The 21,445-nt window shown below is 43.8% G+C and overlaps 1 protein-coding gene across 4 annotated transcripts in view; it reads left to right on the top strand.

Annotated features, from left to right (window-relative positions):
- Positions 1–21,445, top strand: part of MYRIP (myosin VIIA and Rab interacting protein) — a 438,913-nt gene that overhangs the window by 303,233 nt on the left and 114,235 nt on the right. For all 4 annotated transcript variants that reach the window (XM_033930406.1, XM_033930409.1, XM_033930410.1 and 1 more), the window contains exons 4-6: positions 4,692–4,828; positions 11,465–11,545; positions 20,725–20,822. In XM_033930406.1, the coding sequence (XP_033786297.1) occupies positions 4,692–4,828; positions 11,465–11,545; positions 20,725–20,822 (316 nt within the window). The remainder of the gene's footprint in view (positions 1–4,691; positions 4,829–11,464; positions 11,546–20,724; positions 20,823–21,445) is intronic.

Raw genomic sequence — 21,445 nt, 5'->3', positions numbered from 1 at the left:
AAATTTTGGTCAGAGTTAAAAATTTTAATCGTAGTTAAAATTTTAACAAATTAATAGTGTATTAAATACTCACCCTACTTAATTTATAGTCAAGTGTCCCAATAAAGAGAAAAGGAGGGAAATTTGTCACTAAAGCAAGAATGGTGCTATCCAATTTTTTTGCTTCGAGTGTCAAAAGTATGATTATCTTCAGTGGTGTAGCAAGGGGGGTGTATTGCATTGAGCGCTGTTTATTCACTGTTTCTGCATGTTTTTTAAGGATCAGATTTAGATGTGCTTTTTGTTTTTATTAGTTTGGGGTTTATTATTTCTTTTTAATGTATGACTTATGGGGCTCATGTTCAAAACAGAAAGATGTCCAAAAAATGTGCATAAAATGGCACGTGGACATTTTTCTCAACAAAACGCCTAAATTGCAATTTTCAAAACCAACTGTCTAGATATTTTGCGAGGCTTTTTGACTGCAATGCATCTAAATTTCAAGGGGGCGTAATAGAAGCATGCTATGGGCGGGATTTAGGCAGGCTTAGCACCTGGACTTCTTGCAGCGATAAACTTTTTATAAAATGTCCAGGGCTAGACCTGTTTTAAAAATGAATAAGGGCCAAAACATTGTCCATACTGACCAGATGACCACTGGAGGAATGAAGGCCTGGCCCTCCCACATGCTCCCAATGATCACTAACCCCCTCCCACCCCCCAAAGATCTGAATTAAACAGAACATATATGTCTCTATAACAGTTGCAGTCCTAGTATAAAAGCAAGCAGGTGTCTGGAGAAGCCTGGTGGGCAGTGCAGTGGACTCCAGAGAAGGGGACCCAGGTCAGTATCCCACCCTAACTAGTACACTTGTGGGGGGAAGTGTGAGCCTGTTAAAACCAGTCAAAACCTACTGTACTGACATATAGGTGACTCCTGCAGCCATGGGGGCTATTAGGGTGGTAGACAGGTGAGTTCTGTATGTTTTGGAGGGCTCCCCATATAATGTAAGGCAGTTCTGGTGAGATATATAAAGTTAACAGCAGGCCCCCCTAATGTGTCCCACTGCTCTGATGGCATGTCTGTGTGACCAGTCTAGTATAGATTAGAGCATGATACGGGGACAAATTTTTCCCCGTCCCCACGGGAACTCATTTTCCCATCCCAGTGAGTTTTTTTTTCCTATCCCTGCCCCATTCCTGCAAGCTCTATCCTCATCTACACAAGCCTCAAACACTTTAAAATCATAAATGTTCGAGGTTTGTGCGGCTAAAGCTGAGCTTACAGTAATGGGGCAGGGACAAGGACAGCAACAAAATTAACGGGGACAGGGAAATTGAGTTCCTGCAGGGATGGGGACAGATTTGTCCCCGTGTCATTCTCTAGTACAGATTGAGGCCCCACTTAGGTCCTTATGGCATGGTTTTGGACGTTTTCATATTTGAAAATGGGGAAAAAAAGATAGACGCACTAACAGCCAAAATGTCTAGATTGGTCATTTTTGAAGCAAAAAAAGATTGACGCCTTGCAGTTTCAAAATTCACATTTTCTCCATCTGATTGTTGCACTTTTTTCTCAGAACATCCAAGTTGGACTTAGACTTGCTATTGAAAATGCCCCTCCTTTTTTTAATTAACAGTTGCTACCCCTGAAACAGCCTTTTATAAGTGAAACGTGTGGACTATAATGATAACCTTTACAAGAGGAAAAGGAACTTACATTACTGAAACTTTAAAAGACCATTTTCCCAAGACAGCTTAAGCTGTGTTTTCAATAGCACACATGAAAGGGAGGAGGTGATTAAAACCCTGCATGCTGGGTTGCGAAAGTTGCTAAAAGAAACGGCTGTAAACCCTAAAAGAGCAAAGCAGCCCCGTTTAATCAGGGAACTGCCAGCTTTGTGAGCCAGAATTCTGGAAAAGAACTCATTAAAATATAGTTTTGTAGAAAGAGATCAGGACCTTCTAAGGAGTTAGCTGGCTGGGTGGCTGATTATTCATTTAACTTGGTAGACTTTGGATTATTATTTGGAGTGATGGGCTTTTGCCTAAAGTTAAAACTCGCAGCTATTGTACTTGAAGAAAAGGCCTAGAGTCAAAACTCACAGCGCCTTTAGGGAGCCTACAAATATTGCTTCTGTTCCTGATAGGACCTTTAGACTGAATTACTTACTTATTGGGATTTTTTCATAAAGAGATTCACCCAAAACAGTTTACAGTACATTGAATGGTAATCAGGTACTCTTAAGTATTTTTCATCCGTGCTGTCTAGAAGATAGTGCTTGCTTCAAAGTGAACCATAGATAAAAAAAGGAAGATAGTGAGAGTTCCTAAAAGATGCCCACCTGTAGTCCTAATCGACATCAATAGCTGGTGGCAGGAGCCTGTGACAACTTATCTATATCTCTCTTTTTTCTCTCTCTCTGTCTCTATCTGTTGTTAATCCATTTCCTATCGTTACTTCAAAGAGAAAGGCTAATCAAAATACTCAAATGTAATGTTTTACTGTCAGAGCAATAGGCATATTACAGCATTCAATCAAATTAATATTTATCTTTGACTTTAAATTAATTCTGGTAATGGATTGAATAAGTATGTTTCTGCGTTCATTTTTTTTCCCCTATGTATTCATCTCACTGATGTTTGATTAAAACTCAATGTCTGGTTTATCAGTTATTGGCAAGTTTTGGAAAGGTGGAGAGGGGGGCAATTAGCTCCTGTACCGTATGTCATCTTTAAGTTGTGATATTGCAGGATCTATTTGCTAGTTAAGGAAATACTATTGCATTAGATGCTGGCCGTACAAAGAATGCACAAATATTGAGAACCATTTGCAAAAGATCAAAAAATGGGCCCTGATTTTAGATTCCCTGTAAAAATCTCAACTTTTCATTAAGTTTATTAATTGGACTATTAAATGAACTATTGTGCTTAGATAGTTTTTATAGTACTCTTAGTATTGAAACACCTTTCACAGAGCACTTTACACTATGCACTTTAAGTATTAAAAGCACTATTAGCACTTTTAGTCGTTAATGAAATGGAGAAATATGTAGGATATATAAATTGAAGAAATGAAATGGAATGAAATTGAAACATGAGGAAATGGAATGAAATTGGAAAAGGACTTTGGAGGAGATAATTCTGATTCAGTATGATTAGATGAATGCATAAGGTGGTTTTGAGTTTCAAAAATGGCATGCTGATTTGTTAAAGTATTTAAAGTATTGTGTATCCATACCAAAATAGTAATTTGTAGTTCAAATTTAATAAGATTTAAGGATTTAAATTAATAAAGAGTAGGAATAGAGCTCATAAATATTTATTTGTAAAAATATAATGTAATCTAGTTTTTAAAAAGATAAGTAAATATTGGTTAAATTAATTTATATTGGTAGGGAGGTGGGGTAATAGCCGGTGATGTTATAAGGAGGCAAGAGAGCAATCCATTTCTCTCTTGAAGTAATCACAGTTTTGGGAAATATACACTCCTAAGTCTGAGGCTTATCCCCATTAGAATTAAATTAGTTCGCTTAGAATATCCGATTAAGCGATTTATCAAGTCCCATAAACTTGAAACTTGAATTTGATTAAAAGACTAATAGCCCAATTAATAAATTTAATAGTCCAATTAATAAACCTAATGAAAAGTTGAGATTTTTACAGGGAATCTAAAATCAGGGCCCATTTTTGATCTTTTGCAAATGGTTCTCAATATTTGTATATTTTGTTAATACAGTACTATTTGAAGTTTGTATTGTTTTGTTGTATCGAGGCCTTACAATAAAGCCATAAATAATTGTCTATTGAAACTTACATGGGTCAGACTAGGGCTGTATTAACCTTTAAAAATGAAAGCATGATATCTTGCTGGGGATAAATATATGGGATGCTATGTAAAGAAAGGGATCAGAAACCTATTGAGGGCTCCTTTTACAAAGCTTCGGTAGAAGTTTCTACCATAGGCTGGCGAGGTAGGAATTCTACCAGCGTTGGAGTATTTACCTTGCTGACCCATGATAGAAACTTCTACCACAACTTTGTAAAAGCCATTGTAAAAAATATATATAAATAATTGAATATAATGGTGTGTGAATAAAGATCAGGATAACTCCCTCCCCCCATTTTTGCTAAGCCATGATAGAGGTTTCTATCGTGGCCTGGAGCACTAAATGCTCCAATGCTGCTCCAATATTCATAGAATTCCTATGAGTGTCCGAGGATTTAACACCCCGGACCAAGGTAGAAACCTCTACTGCGGCTTAGTAAAAGGGGGCCTTTATTTGTTATCTCCATTTTGGGGAGAGGGGAGAATCTAACCCCCCCCCCCACACACACACACACACACTCTTTTTTGTCAAACCATGCTGCCGAGCAGCGTGACCTAAATGTTGACCTAAATCCTATGGGCGGCTTAGCATTTAGTTTTCACTGCTCAGCAGTGCAGCTTGTTTAAAAGGGGGGCGGGTGTAAATAATCCGAAAATATTTAAAATAATATTGTTTGGATTTTTGTGTTTTACAACCATTTTTATTTGTGTATTTGCTAATTGTGAAAATTGCTTATTATGAAATTTTGAGGTACCACTTTGCCCTATGGAATTCCAGCTCTCTTCACACAAAGGAACTGGCTGATCCCGTTGCATTGCAATGTAGATTCAGCTTTACCATTCACTGTACTGAACTTTCTAAAGCTGTGTTTGTTCTCTCTAGACTCCTACGAACACAGTCTCTGGAGTGGTATTACAATAATGTGAAAAGTCGCTTCAAACGTTTTGGCAGTGCCAAAGTCCTGAAGAATTTGTACAGAAAGCACAGACTACAGAGTGGAGCTTGTGCAGATCTAATAGGTACCGTTCATTTTGAATGCAGACATTTTGCACGATATCCTGCTGCCATTTCCGAACAACACAATCTTTATTATTTTGAATGTTGGAGTAGTTTGTCTTGGGGGTCAAAAGTAAATGTACTAAACGTGTTAGTATTCTAAAAAATGTAGAGGTCTATGTACACAAGAAAATTATTGTAGGATTCATTAAGCTACAGTATCTGAATTCCACAGTTTAGTGAATCCTGCAGGGATGGTTCTTATGTTGGTGCATTCTCAGGTTTACAAAGAAAGGAAATGGACCCGCTTAAGCTCCAATTTCCTCTCAGAGGCCCACTCTCTGTTTAAAAAAATTTCCTTCATCCGTCCCCTCCCCAAGCCTTCTTCAAATCATATCTTAAAATCTCTGGATGGCAGGAGTAATCTCCAGTTGCTTTTGCCCACCTATATCATTTTTCAAAATGGCGCCAACTGACCCCACATATTACTTTATCTTACACACAAAGTACAGCACATCCCCGGGAGCAGCATAGAACATTCAGCATGCCAGCCAGTGCTAAAAAACACTTTTGCGGTTTTGTAAAAGGGGGAAAAACTGTGTTATTTCATTTTCATGCAAAGCAGCTGATTTCCAAACATATGTCATATAGGTTTACAAACTTGGAAACAGAGTATGGTGTATCACATTAATTACAACTTCCATGTTTAAATATCCCTTTTAGTGCATAGTAAAAGTGCACAAATATGTTATCACAGCTTAGCAGATAGGTCATGTAGACATGGTATGACCGCACCTCAAATACTGTGTGCAATTCTGGTTGTCCTATCTCAAAAAAGATATAGAGGAATTAGAAAAGATACAGAGAAGGGTGACAAAATTGATAAAAGGGATGGGATGACTTCCCTATCTGGAAAGGCTAAAGCAGCTAGGGCTCTTCAGCTTAAAGAAGAGATGGCTCATGTGGTGATATGATAGAGGTCTATATGGTGATGTGATAGAGGGCCTGTTTTACAAAGCTGCACAGCAACAGCCCCAAAGTCCTTTAAATCTCTATGGGCTTCGGGGCCGTTACCACGCAGTAGCTTCTAGCGCGGCTTTGTAAAACAGGACCTAAGTGGAGTGGAAAGGGTAGATATGAATCATTTGTTTACTCTTTCCAAAATACTAAAACTAGGGGGCATGCAGTAAAGTTACTATCTAGTAGATTTAAAACAAACTGGAAAAAATATTTCTTCACACAACATGTAATTAAACTCTGGAATTTGTCGCCGGAGAATGTGGTGAAATCATTTAGCTTAGCAGGGTTTAAAAAAAGGTTTATATGATTTCCTAAGAAGTCCATAGCCATTATTGAGATGGCTTGGGGAAGTCCACTGCATATTCAGCATAAAATCTGTTTTATTACTTGGAGTCTAGCTAAGTACTTGGGACCTGGGTTGGCCACTGTTAGAACAGGATACTGGGCTTGATGAACCTTCGGTCTGTCCCAGTAAGGCAATTCTTATGTTCGTATGAGAAGAAATGCACCAGAAAGAAAACTTAAATCATTATCTTTGTTAACCTTTTGCTTCACAAACCTCTGTATATATGGGCTCTTAGAGAGTAATCAGTCAGTATTCAGCTGGCAGTGGTCAGGTTTTGTTTGTTTTATTAAACACAACTGTGACTGGCTAATTTAGACCCAGATATTCAGAAGCAGTGCCATGACTGACCACCAGCACTGTATATCCAGTTCAGTGGCAAAATCTGTAGTTATATGGGTATGGCAGATAGTCAATGCCCAACCCATACAGCTAACTGGGCAAAGTTAGGACTGATTTTTAAGTGGTCCTCTTTGCCCGGTTAGCTATGTGGACACCAGCCCTGGAACCGCTCAGCTCCACCTTTGGACTGGTTAAATGCCTGAGAATAGGCCTTCTAGAGGTGTTCAGGGCAATGTAATCAGCAGGAGGGCTTTGGGATTCTATCTGCACTGTGCCTAAACTACTGAAGAGTACCCGATTTCTGTTCAATATATTGTAAACTGCTTTGGGTGAATCTCTTCGTGAAAAATCAGGCACAGTTTATAGAAAAGCATTTTGTATGTGTGTGTGGGGGGGGGGGGGAGAGGGTGTTACCGTGCTGATTTTTTCATTGTCCTGTATAGAATTTACCCCTATGAGTGCAAATGTTTAGAATACTAGAATTTTATGAGCATTTATGCTCACCTGTGTGTGTTAATGCCAATGTGCAGCTTAAGTGTTCTGCAGATACTTGCATAAATTACTTATCGTGTATACTGTGGCGGGGTTAAGCCCCAGTAAAAGCCAAAGTGAACCATATAATACATGAGCACAGGGTTCTATTAGTTCATCAAGCTTAAGTCATCATTGATTTTAGTTCCGGAAATTCTGGTAACCCTATCCCTTCCCAAACCCTTCTTGTGGTCTGCTATCTCTCTCCTCGGAGTCTATCATATCTCTATCTCCCCTCCTCCCCTTTCATCCCTGTTCTGCACCATTGCCCACTATCTTTCTCTCTCTCCCTTCTGTTTCCAGTGTCATAAGTTATTCCCTTGCCCTCTATCCTACCCCAGGCTCCCCCATTCTATTTAAGAAACTGGTCCAGGGGGCTTCCTGGCCTGGAATTTCCTCCCCTTTCTATCCACACCGGTCTGACATCATCCTTACCTTCAGTCTTGCAGACACATCCATTTTTGTTACAGGGGACCGCCAGCCTCGGCAGCAAGTCTCAACCGCCGCATGCAGCCCCTTTCTGTGCTTTCTTTCTGCAGCAGTCAGTCCCCAATGATACAACTTCCTGTTTCTGCCTAGATGAACCGTGGCAAAAGGAAAGCACAGAGAGGGGCTGCAAGTAGCGGTTGAGAATCGATGCCAGGGATGGCAGTCCTCTGTAACAAAAATAAATGTGTCTACAATACCAGGAGAGGATGACATCGGACAGGCACAGATAGAAGGGGGTGGATATGCTGAACTATTAGGGGCTTCGCAGCTGCGCCTAAGGATGAATGACCCCTAACAATAGTATCACTAAGGGAAGGTGCCATTTTAGAGGAGAGCACGAACCATAGTATAAGCAGAGAGTGATTTCTGCTGTCTGGGACCACAGCCTCACCAGTGATGGCCCCTGGGGGATGTTAGGGAGTAGACATGAGGATAGGGTCTGAAGGTGGTGAGGTGTTCTTTTGGGGGCAGGACTGTGGAGCAAAGCCAAGGTTATTTGTCAGGGAATCAAAGCTAGAAAAGATACATGCCTTGGTGAATTGGGGGGGCAGGGGGGGGAGTTCAGGGCTGGAAGGGGAGCTTGCCATTGTTATTGGGGGTGTTGGGGCTTGATGGGGGCCACCATGGATGGGTAGCATTGCCGCAGGTATCTGTTATGTTTTATAATGCATGGCCATCAAGAGTTTAAATATTTTAATGTGGTGACAAAATGCTTGTAGCAAAACACTGTACACTGATTCCCCTACTAATGTCATCAGTATATTTGAACACTGAACATTGAGGAAAAGAAGCTGCTTTACAAAAGCAGAGAATATCACATCAGTGTTTACATTCATTTAATTATTTTCTTTTTATAGTTATCGGTAGCTTTCCACTCTTGTTGACAGAGAATAATTGTCCTTGTGCTGTTCTGTGCCTCACTGTTTTTCCAGTAAACATGACCATGAATGGGCCAAGCTGCTGATAATTTGTCTGTGTAGAGTTTAGTCTTATTTTAATGGCACTATAACACACTCCAGAATATATTGAACTCCTTCAGTATATTCTGAACTAAAGAGTGACATGGTATTACCACAGTACCAGTAGACCGTTCTGTAGTATTGTCATGGGATCGGGAACCAATACCACAGTAATACCATGGCAATGGGGAACATACTCCCCAGATGTTACTTTAAAATCCTAGTGATCTAGTGGCCTCATTGGGGGCCTTTCCTGCCCTCTGCTACTGCTGGATCCACTGCTAATAGAGTTTCAAAATGGCTGCCAAAATGACTTTCATGAAACCTGCATGCCTGCATGAATTCTCAGCAGCTATTTTGAAACTCTATTAGTGGTGAATCTAGCAGTGGCAGCAGACAGGAAAGATCTTTCCTGCCCCAGGACAGGCCACTAGGTTTTACCTAGACCACTAGGTTTTAAAAGATATGTCTGGAGAGGGCAAGGGAGGAAAGGAGAGAGGTACTAGACTAGGGGAGGGAGAGGAAAGAAGGAAGGAAAGGAAATGAATAAAAGACCAGGGAAGGGAAGGAGAGGGGATAGATGTCAGACCAGGGAAAGGGAGGGGAGGGAAGGAGAGAGGAGAAATACCAGATCAGGGAAGGGGAGAGAAGAGGTTCCAGACCAGGGAAGGGAAGGGGAACAGAGAGGAGAGATACCAGAGAAGGTAAGGAGAGGTGAGAGATGTCAGACAAGGGGCAATGGGGAGGGGAAATGCCAGACCAGACCAGTGAAGGGGAGGAAGAGATGCCAGACCAGGGAAAGGAAGAAGGCAGAAGATGCCAGGTCAGAACAGGGAAGGGGAGAGAAGATGCCAGACCAGACCAGGAAAGGGATAAGAGATGCCAGACCAGTGAAGGGAAGGGGATAAGAGATGACAGATCAGACCAGGGAAGGGAAGGGGCTATACATGCCCTAGACATGGCAGACCAGGAAAGGGAGGAGCTAGACATACCAGACCAGAGGAGAGGAGAGATGCCAGACAAGGGGAGGGGAGATGCCATACCATACCAGTGAGAGATGCCAAACCATGGAAGTGAAGGGGATAGGAGATGCCAGGCTAGACCAAGGAAGTGAAGATGCAAGACCAGATCAGAGAAGGGAAAGGCATGGGAGATGCTAGAGCAGACCAGGGAAGGGGATGAGAGATTCCAGATCATACCAGCGAAGGGGAGGAGCTAGACATGCCAGACCAGGGAAAGGGAGGGGGCTAGATATGCCAGACCAGGGAAGGGAAGAGATGCCAGACAAAGGAAGGGGAAGGGAGATCCCAGATCAGAACAGAGCAGGGGAGGGAAAATGCCAGACCAGGGAAGGGGAAGGGCTAGACAGATCAGACCAGGGGAGGGGAGATGCCAGACCAAGGAAGAGAAGGGGACAGGAGATTCCACCAGGGAGGGGGATGAGAAATGGCAGGGAGGAGGACGGGAAATGCCAGACCACACCAGAGAGGGGGATGGGAAATGTCAGACCACATCAGGGAAGGGAAGGGAAGATGCCATACTATGGGGAGAGGAGAAAGAAGACAGACCATAGAAGGGAGCTAGATAGACCAGATCAGAAAAGGGGAGGAAAGATGTTAGACCAGACCAGATTGGGGAAGAGAGATGCCAAATAAGACCAGGGAATGGAAGAGAAGGGGAGATGCCATATTGTAGGAAGGAGAGAAGAAAGATGACAGACCATAGAGGGGGGGGGGGACAAAGGGGAAGACAGCGATGCCAGAACATGAGAAAAGAGAGGTAAGAGATGGTGCACAAGGATAGAGGGGAAGAGGGGAGAGAGAGGGACATAAACAGTGGAACACTGGTTTGTTTGAGGGGGGCCCAAAGGCTTGCCCTAACCAGTATCCCTCCTGCCATGATCGTTCGGGGGGGGGGGGGGTCCAGCAGGAGAGATTGGGCATCTCTCCTACCGTGATCATTGAGGGGGTTCTGGCAGGAGACATTGAACATCTCTCCTGCAGGAACATTGGGGTGAGTTCGGGGATGCCGGGCAAGTGGGACTGGGCATCCCTCCTGCCGCGATCATTCGAGGAGAGTGTGGGAGGGGGTTCTGGCAGGAGGGATTGGGCATCCCTCCTGCCGATGATGTACGGAGTGGGGGGATGGGAGGCTGCAGTTGCAGCCGCGGCCACTAATCTTATCACTTAGAGATCCCTTGTAGCGATTAGCTCAGCGGCTGTGTCTGCTTAGCTGGCCTACATTGTATGCGTCTTCTACTAGCCTAGCTTAGGCAGGCTTGCATGCCTCCCTAGGCTCCCAGAGGCGCTTACAATGTAGACAGCCTGCCTCGGGAGGTTTTATTTAGAAAACATGCATCCCAATTGGATGGTTAGGCAACAGTAGGCCACCTACAATTGGGATGCTGTTTATAGAATCCAGGCCTAAATGTACAACGGACATTAAATTTAGGCATCCTAGAATAGAATGAGGGGTAAGTTTTCAGTGGTGGCAGTGACTGTTCATTGAAACGCCAGCTCTAGGGTTTGAATTAATATATACCTTCTGCGCTGCCACTGCAGTCCACCCAGTTTAGGCCTGTTTTCAAGCAAGTCTAAACTAAACATGTAGTTTATACAGCCAGTGGTTGAATGTCACTGGTATCTGGATAATCTGTGATCTGTCCTCCCTCTACCCCCTTACTATTTGTATTGTACTGAGCCATTTAGAAAGATCTGTGTAGCAGCCAGAAATCTAGGGATAAGGAAGCTAATATGTTCACTGGCTACCAGTGAACCAATAACTTCTTTTGAATATTGATTTGAGGGATTCAAGGGTATGAGTTAAAAGATTCCAGTGCAGTTTGTACAGCAAGTGACGGTTTAAATGGTGAGCCGGAGCAGGTATCAAAACCTTTAGACATGCTGCTCATATCACATGTTTTGCCTACATATAGAGTAATCCTAATAATTTGGTTTGCTCTGTTTTATGATTAGAAGGAAGTATTATTGGTGAAAGCATAGAGAATGATGGAAGCATATGTGGAAGCGACTCTACTTTCTACAGACAAACGGAAGGTAAGTCCCACATAGCATTCATATGGACTGTAATTGAAAATTGAGTATTGTGTGAGGTCAAGAGTGATGTGTAAGGTTGCAGTTTTCTAATGAACTGGTCACATTGACCAGTCATCCATTTTAGCTAAATCCTATAGTGAGTTCTCGGAGATTATTTTGTGGTTCATATGAGAAGTATCAGACTTTTCTCCATTCATTTCATGGTTTACTTGTAATTCAGTCTGTTTTTCTAAACCCCCCAAACCCTTATGCCCTCTTATGGGAGGGGTCTTAGTTGCCTGGGCTAAACAGGGCCTAGGTCCCTCCATCCCAGTGCATCCCAGAGTGCACCGGGAAGGAGAAGGCTCGCCATTATGAAGAGGCGGGCTTGGCAGTTGGAGGGAATAAGCATCCCACCTGCCGGTTTTCTATAAAAAGGTATGAGGAAAGTTCTGAGGGAAGGTTGGAGGGGGGACGAGTCACTAAACCACCAGACTTGTGTGGTGGGGGGCTGTCAGGTGAGGCCCTGTTAGCCCAGGCAACTAAAATAAGAGGTATGGAAAACCTATCATATGCTGAAAGATAAGAGAAACTGGGGCTCTTTTCCCTGGAAAATCGGAGACTTAGAAGGGACATGATAGAGACTTACAAGATCATAAACGGCAAAGAGAAAGTGGAGAGGGATAGATTCTTCAAACTTTCAGAAACTACAAGAACGAGAGGGCAAATGGAAAAATTAAGAGGGGACAGATTCAGAACCAATGCTAGGAAGTTCTTCTTCACCCAAAGGGTGGTGGATGCCTGGAATGCGCTTCCAGAGGGTGTGATAGGACAGGTTACGGAATCAGGGTTCAAGAAGGGATTGGATGAATTCCTGTAGAAAAAAGGGATAGAAGGGTATAGATAGAGATCACTATACTGGTCCTGGACCTGATGGGCCGCCGCGTGAGCGGACTGCTGGGCAGGATGGACCCCTGGTCTGACCCAGCAGAGGCACTGCTTATGTTCTTATGAAGCATGCTGCTGATGGGTACCGGGAGAGGGGTTGGAGTGGGGGATGGCCCACTAGACCACCAAGCTTGTGGGGGAGGGGAGCTGTTGGGGAGGGGGAAGTTTGCTGTCAGGTGAGGAGCTTTTTTTTTAATATAGGTGCAGCTTTTGTGTGTGAGCTGTGCCCATAAAAAAAAGCAGCCCCTGCTTACTGGAGAGTAGGGGCTGCTTTTTATTTATTATTATTTTTTTTTTTAGACAGGCAGGAGGAGGAGCTGTGCTAGCATTTTTTCTTTTGAGCACAGCTCCTCCTCCCCCTTTATCTGCAATTTTCTGCACACATAGCGGAACATATAGCACACATATTATTTTACTGTGGTGTTAAAGCTTAGAGAATCAGGTCCTCAGTCTTTTGACATTTGAATTTCACATTGCCAGATGGCAGAAAACCGAAGGAAAAAACCCCCCAAAAACTAGAGGTATTGTTCAATTGATTGACTATTCTAATACAGTCACAAGAATGATATGTTAAGCATACAGCATCCTAAAGCTTTCTAATACCAGCATCAGAGAGAATTCATTTTTAGACCTGAGGTGTATCTCCTGATCGCCACTAGAATTGGCTATAAGAAACTCTGCTGTTACTGTCAGTGTTCAGGTGCAGTTTTTCATTCATCTGTAAGTCCTTTCTTGTAGGGTTTATGGAGCAGTTCACTTTCTTTTAATAATTTCTTTTAAAACATGTGCAAGACAATAAACTTGAATTATGGAAGACATAGCTCATACTGCTATTTAACCTTTCTGTTACTATTATGTCATAATTACACATATATCTTTGTAACAGAAGCATTCATGGGTTCTTAGATATAGATTTGTTGGAGTATTATGTAAATGTGTGTAGCTGAATCTGTATTTCTTTGTTTTTTAGTAAAAAATGATATCCTGCAATAACACATTATTGTACATTAAAATACAGAAATTGTCAGCATATGATAAAATGCATTATCATGCACTACTGGAAAATAATATGCACTGTTAGAAAATTGTATCTTGGTATATTAGTGAGCTGTATCATATGCTAAGAAGTTCATTGCTATGCAAAAGATTTACATAGATCATGATAAATCTTGCAAACATTTAAAGCTGCAGGAGTTAACTACATCTATATGGGTGTAATTACTCCCACTGTGAGCAGGAGTTTGCCATTGCATCGACCACTGTGTTAGTTCCGTATCCTCTGGAAATGAGTACAAAGACATTAAGGCCTGATTTAGATCACTCCTGCCCCCACGACATTTCCAAGACTGTCCCATAAAGCTTGAGGGCCTTATTCTAGCAGCACTCCGCACGGTAGTCAATCAACCGCTGGGTGTCCTTTATAGGTCCTAGAGGTGCCTAAGTAGGCTTAAGCATCACTAGGCGTCCTAGAGGTAGGCGCTGATATATTAGGCCAGGGTTTACTTGATCTAATTTCCTGGCATCTACCTCAGATGCCTAGCAACACCTAAGTCAATCACACCTAATCTCCACCCCTTTCAAGAAGGTGTCGTTAGACATCACAGGGTGCCTCGACTTAGGTGTCACTAGCCGCCACACTTTATTCCACGCACAATCCAAATTAACAGTTAAAATAAATTTCTAAATGAGTTTTTAGTGGGGTGGTCAATTAACCCATTAAAAAACAATTAACGTAGGTGTGGATTTCACTTAGGCATTTCTAGGTGTCCTCAATGAGGTTTTTCTTATAGAATCAGGCCCTTATGTCCTGGAGAACCCCAAGTGTGGTATAGTTAGCAGGGCCGAATTAAGTTTTGTAGATGTTCCCACCAACTATCTTGTCTGATTGCAGCAGAAGGAATCCCCATCAGCTGAGCCAGTTTGGGGGGATTCCTGGTGGCTCAGCTGATGGGGATTCCACCTGCCAGGATCAGCTGAGCCATGGAGCCCTACACCCCTCTCCCTGACATCCCAACATCCCCTCTCACGTCCCAACATCAACCTCATATCCCGTACCTCCCCTGATATCTCTGTGTCCCCCCTCCCCACATCCCCAGACGCCTCCCCCCCCCCCCCCCCGGCACCTTTGGAAGAGCAAACAGTAGGAGGGAAGCTCATTCCCTCCTGCCTACAAGGCCGCGTGCTGCAATGACCAGGGCTTTCTCCTCTCACTGCTGTTTGGGAATTGGTTTGCATCTTGTTCTATTAATGTGATCTTTTTCTCTTTTGATGGCTATTCATGAACAAGAATCACAGGGTTCAATCTTATCACCACTTCCGTTTAATATCTTTTTTAATCCTCTAGTTATTTTAATTCAGGAACATGGCTTGAACTCATATTATGTGGATGATATTTTGTTGGTAATCCTGTACTTTTATGACATACGCTCCAGTGTTGTCTGGATCAGTCGTGAGATGGCTTATGGAACATTATGTATCAAATGATGTTTGAGAAAACAGTTTGCTGGTTAACAGGGAGCATTATGCATCCAATTATGACTCCAATTCTGTTTAAAACACCCAGGAAAGTAATGGACTCCTTTTAGATATATAAGCCCTGATTCTATGAAGTCCACCTAAAGTTAGGTGCCGATATTGGCACCTACCTTGATCAATAGGCTTAATTGGTGCTGATATTGGCACAGAACACCTCATAATTGGCTTTAATTGAAATTAATTGAAAGTTAGGTGCTGTAGGGGTGTTTCCTTATTTGCATCTGAAGGTTAGGCCTCTATGACATCATCAAAGCCTGAACCATTGTCTCCAAGAAATCATTCCAGCCTAAAACTTGCAAGAAGAGAAAGAAGAATACATCTTTGCTGTTTCTGCCTGATGCATTCTGGGTATGTACCAGAATTGTATTCTAGTCAAGGACATCCAGCTATGCCTACATGCTCTGCCTATGTGAATCTTGGGGGAGGTATTGTTCCTGTGCTTCTTAACTAACGAAGGCGCCTCTGTTTCACAGTTTGTACGAGACTTTATACAGAAAGACTATTCATCTAAGTTATGTTTCTGGATTGGTCCGGAGAGGTCATCTGACGAGATCCAAGTGAAACGTGCTAATGATTAATTTTGTCTGTGCCAGGATGTGAGGGAACTCGCATCTTATCATAGGTTACTCTGCATTTTCTATAATAATTAAGACCTGAAAAGTTACCTCTTGTGACTCTCTGCCTGAGAGAGAGGGAAACTGGACTTTAAACAGATCTGGATTCCATCACATCAAGGAAACCTTTGCTGCCAACCTAAGTTACAGCTTCTCCAGTTGCTGATGGACTGTTCCTAAACAGAAGGATCTCCATATCTGCTAAGCGTAGGAAAGACGTCTTCCATTTCACCTGATTCTGTGCTACAGCCTAATTGGATGGTGAGGATAAGGAATTATATGTCTTTTCAGCTGGGTTAGAGAGGGAATCCTATTGTCTTTAGGATAAGGATTTGTAAAGCTACTCTTGGTGATAAACTGTAATAGTTTGCTGCTAATCAGGAATTATTATTATAAGGAATTATTTAGAGTGTAAGAATTAGTTTTACTTATTTATCTAACAAGTGTGGTGTGATAATTATGGGTTTCATATATGTATGTACAGAGACATTTTGAACAATAATTAGTTATTGCTGCTGGCTTATGAATTTATTTTTCAATTTTCATAATAAAAGTATTTCATATAGCCTTGGTCTCTATGCTTCTTAGTATAAACTGGCAAAATAACGAACCTTGGGTAAGGAGATTATGGTTTTCCCTAGCATCTGACTAAGACAGGCACGTATTTGTTTATGTAACTGATTAGTCATCCATAAATCTTTCTACAGTGCCTAACTTGAAAAACTCGATTCTATAAAAAGTAGGCACCTTTCGCAAAGTACCTACACTAAAATTGGGTGTGGTTATGAGCGGATCATGGATATGTTTTTGAGTTAGGCACCTCTTTGTGAAATAAGTGCCATTAGGCAAAGAAAACACTGGAATAAATTGGGGATGACTGAATGTTAAGAAGCTTAGGTGATGCCAAGCGTAATTCTTTAATGGGTATCTAAGTTTTGTGGAATTGGTGCTGGTATCAGTGCCTTTCTTTAGGCAAACTTTATAGAATCAGAGCCTTAAAATGATCATAGAGTACCAGCTTTAATGTAGTGAACAGCTCTCAAAACATAGTGAAGAAAAGCTTTTTTGGTCTTCACCAGTTATGTGCTATTTGTTGTTGGTGATGTGTTTTTTATTGTGATATTACCCTGCATTCTTCATGCATTATTCATTTCCAGAATCATGCATTACTAAAGCTAATTTAAAGCAACTACAGTACAAATGCTCTGAATGTGTTTCATTGGTAAGGCGAGCAAGTCTACCGTATTTTCTCGCATATAACGCGCGCGTTATACGTGGATTTTACAAACCGCGCATACCCTTGCGCGTTATAAGCGTGAGCGCGTTGTACAAAATTTTTTTAACATAGTTCTCCCCCCCAACATCCGATTCACCCCACCGCAGACCGCTCGCCCCCCCACCCCGAAGGACCGCTCGCACGCACTCCCACCCGCACCCCCAGCCTGAAGGACTGCTCGCACCCCCACATCTCCGAACCCCCCCCCCCCATCATGTAGAAGCTCCTACCGGTGTCCTGCTGCTTCGTCTTGGCGGTCCCGGCCCTTCTGTGAGCCCTGCGCCTGCGCTGCTTCTTCCGGCAGTTCCACCCTTTCTCTGACGTCAAGCCCTCTTGCCCCGCCAACTCCCCGACTCCCCGACACGATCGGGACAAGAGGGAGTTCAAGCCCTCTTGCCCCAGCCAACCGCGGCACCCCCGACACGATCGGGGCAAAAGGGAGCTCAAGCCCTCTTGCCCCCCCCGACTCCCCGACACGATCGGGGCAAAAGGGAGCCCAAGCCCTCTTGCCCCGCCGACTCCCCAACTCCCCGACAATATCGGGCCAGGAGGGAGCCCAAGCCCTTCTGGCTCTGGCGACCCCCCCCCCCCCCCCGCTAGTTGTTCGGGCCAGGAGGGAGCCCAAGTCCTCCTGGCCCTGGCGACCCCCCCCCCCACTAGTTGTTCAGGCCAGGAGGGAGCCCAAACCCTCCTAGCCACGGCGACCCCCTACCCCCACCCCGCACTACATTACAGGCAGGAGGAATCCCAGGCCCTCCTGCCCTCGACGCAAACCCCCCTCCCCCAACGACCGCCCCCCCAAGAACCTCCGGCCGCCCCCCCAGCCGACCCACGACCCCCCTGGCTGACCCCCTACGACACCCCCACCCCTCTTCCTTGTACCTTTTGTGTAGTTGGCCGGACAGACGGGAGCCAAACCCGCCTGTCCGGCAGGCAGCCAACGACGGAATGAGGCCGGATTGGCCCATCCGTCCCAAAGCTCTGCCTACTGGTGGTGCCTAAGGTGCCTGGGCCAATCAGAATAGGCCCGGGAGCCTTAGATCCCTCCTGGGGGCGGGGCCTTGGACACATGGTCGGGTTGGGCCCATGTGCCTCAGGCCCCGCCCCCAGGAGGGACCTAAGGCTCCCGGGCCTATTCTGATTGGCCCAGGCTCCTTAGGCCCCACCAGTAGGCGGAGCTTTGGGACGGATGGGCCAATCCGGCCTCATTCCATCGTTGGCTGCCTGCCAGACAGGCAGGTTTGGCTCCCGTCTGTCCGGCCAACTACACAAAGGTACGGGGAAGGGGGGTGGGGGTGTCATGGGGGCCGGCCAGGGGGGTTGCGGGTCGGCTGGGGGGTGGTCGTTGGGGAGAGGGGGGTTTGCATCGAGGGCAGGAGGGCCTGGGATCCCTCCTGCCCGGAATGTAGTGCGGGGTGGGGGTAGGGGGTCGCCGTGGCCAGGAGGGTTTAGGCTCCCTCCTGGCCCGAACAACTAGTGGGGGGGTCGCCAGGGCTAGGAGGACTTAGGCTCCCTCCTGGCCCGAACAACTAGTGGGGGGGGGGTCGTCAGAGCCAGGAGGGCTTGGGCTCCCTCCTGACCTGATATTGTCGGGGAGTTGGGGAGTCGGTGGGGCAAGAGGGCTTGGGCTCCCTTTTGCTCCGATCGTGTCGGGGAGTCGGTGGGGCAAGAGGGTTTGAGCTCCCTCTTGCCCCGATCATGTCGGGGGTGCCGCGGTTGGCTGGGGCAAGAGGGCTTGAGCTCCCTCTTGCCCCGATCGTGTCGGGGAGTCGGTGGGGCAAGAGGGCTTGACGTCAGAGAAAGGGCGGGACCGCCAAGAGGAAGCAGCAGGACACTGGTAGGAGCTTCTACATGATGGGGGGGTCAGGAGGCTGTGGGGGTGCGAACGGTCCTTCAGGGTGGGGGTGCGGGTGCGTGCGAGTGGTCCTTCGGGGTGGGGGTGCGAGCGGTCCTGCAGGGGGAGTGAATCAGATGTCGGGGGGGGGCATTAGGCTTTCAGGGTGGAGACAGGACTTCAAGGGGGAGAGGAGAGTCGGGGCGGGCGAAAGGAGAGTCGGGGTGGCCAGAGGAGAGTCAGGGCGGGCGAAAGGAGAGTCGGGCGGTGACGGGAGAGTCGGGCAGCATGCGCGGTATATGGGTGTGCGCGGTATATAAAAATTTCTGTACATAAATTTGTGTTTTCCGCACGCTATACCCGTGTGCGCGTTTTACACGGTGCACGTTATCTACGTGAAAATACGGTAATCATGTAAACCCATTGTTACAATATCACTGACTTCCAGTCAACTTTTGAATTGAATTGATTTTGTTTTATTCTTGGTATTTAAGGCTTTCAACAAAAAGGATCAGTTCTATTTGTCCAATTTTATTATTCCTTATGTTCCAAATAGATCTCTCTGCTAGCTTTCAGATCATAGGCTGGCCATCTACTCGAGAAAGAGGTTACCAGGGTCTTTGAGGACTGAAAGGTCTATAAGAGATTCAGGGCATTATTAAAGGTTTATTTATTCACTAGTGCATTTGGAATTCAAACCGTAGACTGTACTAGAATTAAAAAATTCATGAGCAGATGAGATCTTAATTGGCTGTTCGTAAAAATGTGTTGATGAAGGATTAGGAGACTGTGATGTTCATGATAACAATGATTATTTTTACCGTGTTGTTGGTTTGAGTGATGGTAGGAATTTTATTTTCTATCTTAATATTGGAGTTCTATTTCCGATTCTGAGAACGTTGTTCGATTTGACAACACGCTATAATGCAGTGATATGCATTTTCAGAGTGTCCTCTAGAGGTGATATTGACTCAGCTGCTGAAATGTGACCATGGTGGATATTTGACTACTAACAACAAATCTGTGTACAATTGACACTGACTGGATCCTGGCTTTGTTCAGGGCCTCACTTCTTGGTGGTATTGGAAATCAAAATAAAGAATAAACGAGTGTAAGTTTAAATACTACGGCAGGCATTTCAAATAAATGCTGACTGTGGAGTTTAAATAAAACCTGAACGAGGTTAAATTGATTTTTGGTGATTGATGTTTGTGTAGTAATATTTGTTAGAGAGTAGGTTGAGTGTGTTGCAGACTTGTGTAGCATATGTGTTTGGTATACTTTTATTTTGGACATGTAGTTGTTAAACATATTTGACAAAACTGATGTACTGTGCACAAAGTAATTTTATGTTGGTACAGTTTCCAGCTGAGTGATTATCAATAGCTCTTTAATGTGCAGCCTTAATAGGATTTGTGACAAACCATGAACAGTACATGGTGATCTCAGATAAACACTTTTAACTTAATTTACTCGTAATATGATATTTATAGTCCATTTCGCCAACAAGCCAGTACAAAGTGAATTACAATCCCAAAAGTTTTAAAATGACAAGCATCCCATCAATTAAAACATAGAAACCGCAATATTATATAAATACCACAACAAAATTAAGTAAAATGATCTTCCATATTTAACATAAATTACTTAAACATCTATATTGATTTCATATTGATATTCCTTACCAGCTTCAGGAATTGCAAAAGCAATGAGCATGCCAGTGCGGTGTGGCAATTCTTTTCAGGTTATATATTTGTTATTTTCTCATGGTCTCCACAGCTGGCATTGTGCTTGTTGCAGGTTTCCAGGTCTCGCAGCGAGACCCTGAAACCTGCAACAAGTATATATTTGTTGATTGATTTTAACCTGTGGCTGTTGAGGCCATTCAGTCTGCTGCCTGATAAAGATTCCCCTTCCCTTCCTTTCAAAACCACAGCTGTAATGCTAAATCTTTGTCACAGGACGGTCAACTCTGTCTTCTTTTCATGCCTAGGACACAGTATGATGGACACCCTTGCTGTGGCCTTGCGTGTCGCAGAGGAAGCAGTCGAAGAAGCCATTTCCAAGGCAGAGGCTTGTAGTGACAGTCTGGTAAAAGCCTATTAACATTCAGTTACCCATTTTTTTATTAGATTAGTTTTGAACCAGTCACTATGTTAAATTTTAAAACATTATTTCAGCTGAAAAAGAGTTGTTCTTTTTCTTTCTGCATACAAGAGGCATAGAGTGGTGTGTTTTGTTTTGGGCGGGTTTTTATCCTGGATTTATAGTCCACTATGAGTTCATAGTCCACTATGAAACACTATTTGTGTTTAACATTCTATCTTATGTGCTTGAGAAGTATTACAGTTCTTGGTGCCAATATGTTCACCACTCTTTTAGAGTCATTTTATTAATAAAATTGTTATTCATAAATGTAATGTAATATCTTTGAAGATATTGAAGAATTAACTGTTATGATTATGCTGCAAATAGCAGATACTGTAACTATTCGTTACCTGTTAAGGGGATTAGTTATCAACATGGACTACGTTAAGATGAGTTACTTCACCACTAACTCATGCAGTTTTAGCAGAGGTCTCACTTCATGCAATGAGGACAACATGTAGTTACTAATCGCATGCCTTAACAATGGTCCACTTTGAAATATTACAGACCCTTTTCTGATTTTTGCCATCCCCCATCCAGAACATCAAGACCTCTCCAAGATCATG

Source organism: Geotrypetes seraphini, chromosome 2 (genome assembly GCF_902459505.1).
Source record: "Geotrypetes seraphini chromosome 2, aGeoSer1.1, whole genome shotgun sequence".
In the NCBI taxonomy this organism is placed as follows: Eukaryota; Metazoa; Chordata; class Amphibia; order Gymnophiona; family Dermophiidae; genus Geotrypetes; species Geotrypetes seraphini.
Note: the sequence above shows the minus strand (reverse complement) of the source record. Positions and strands in the feature narration are given on the sequence as shown.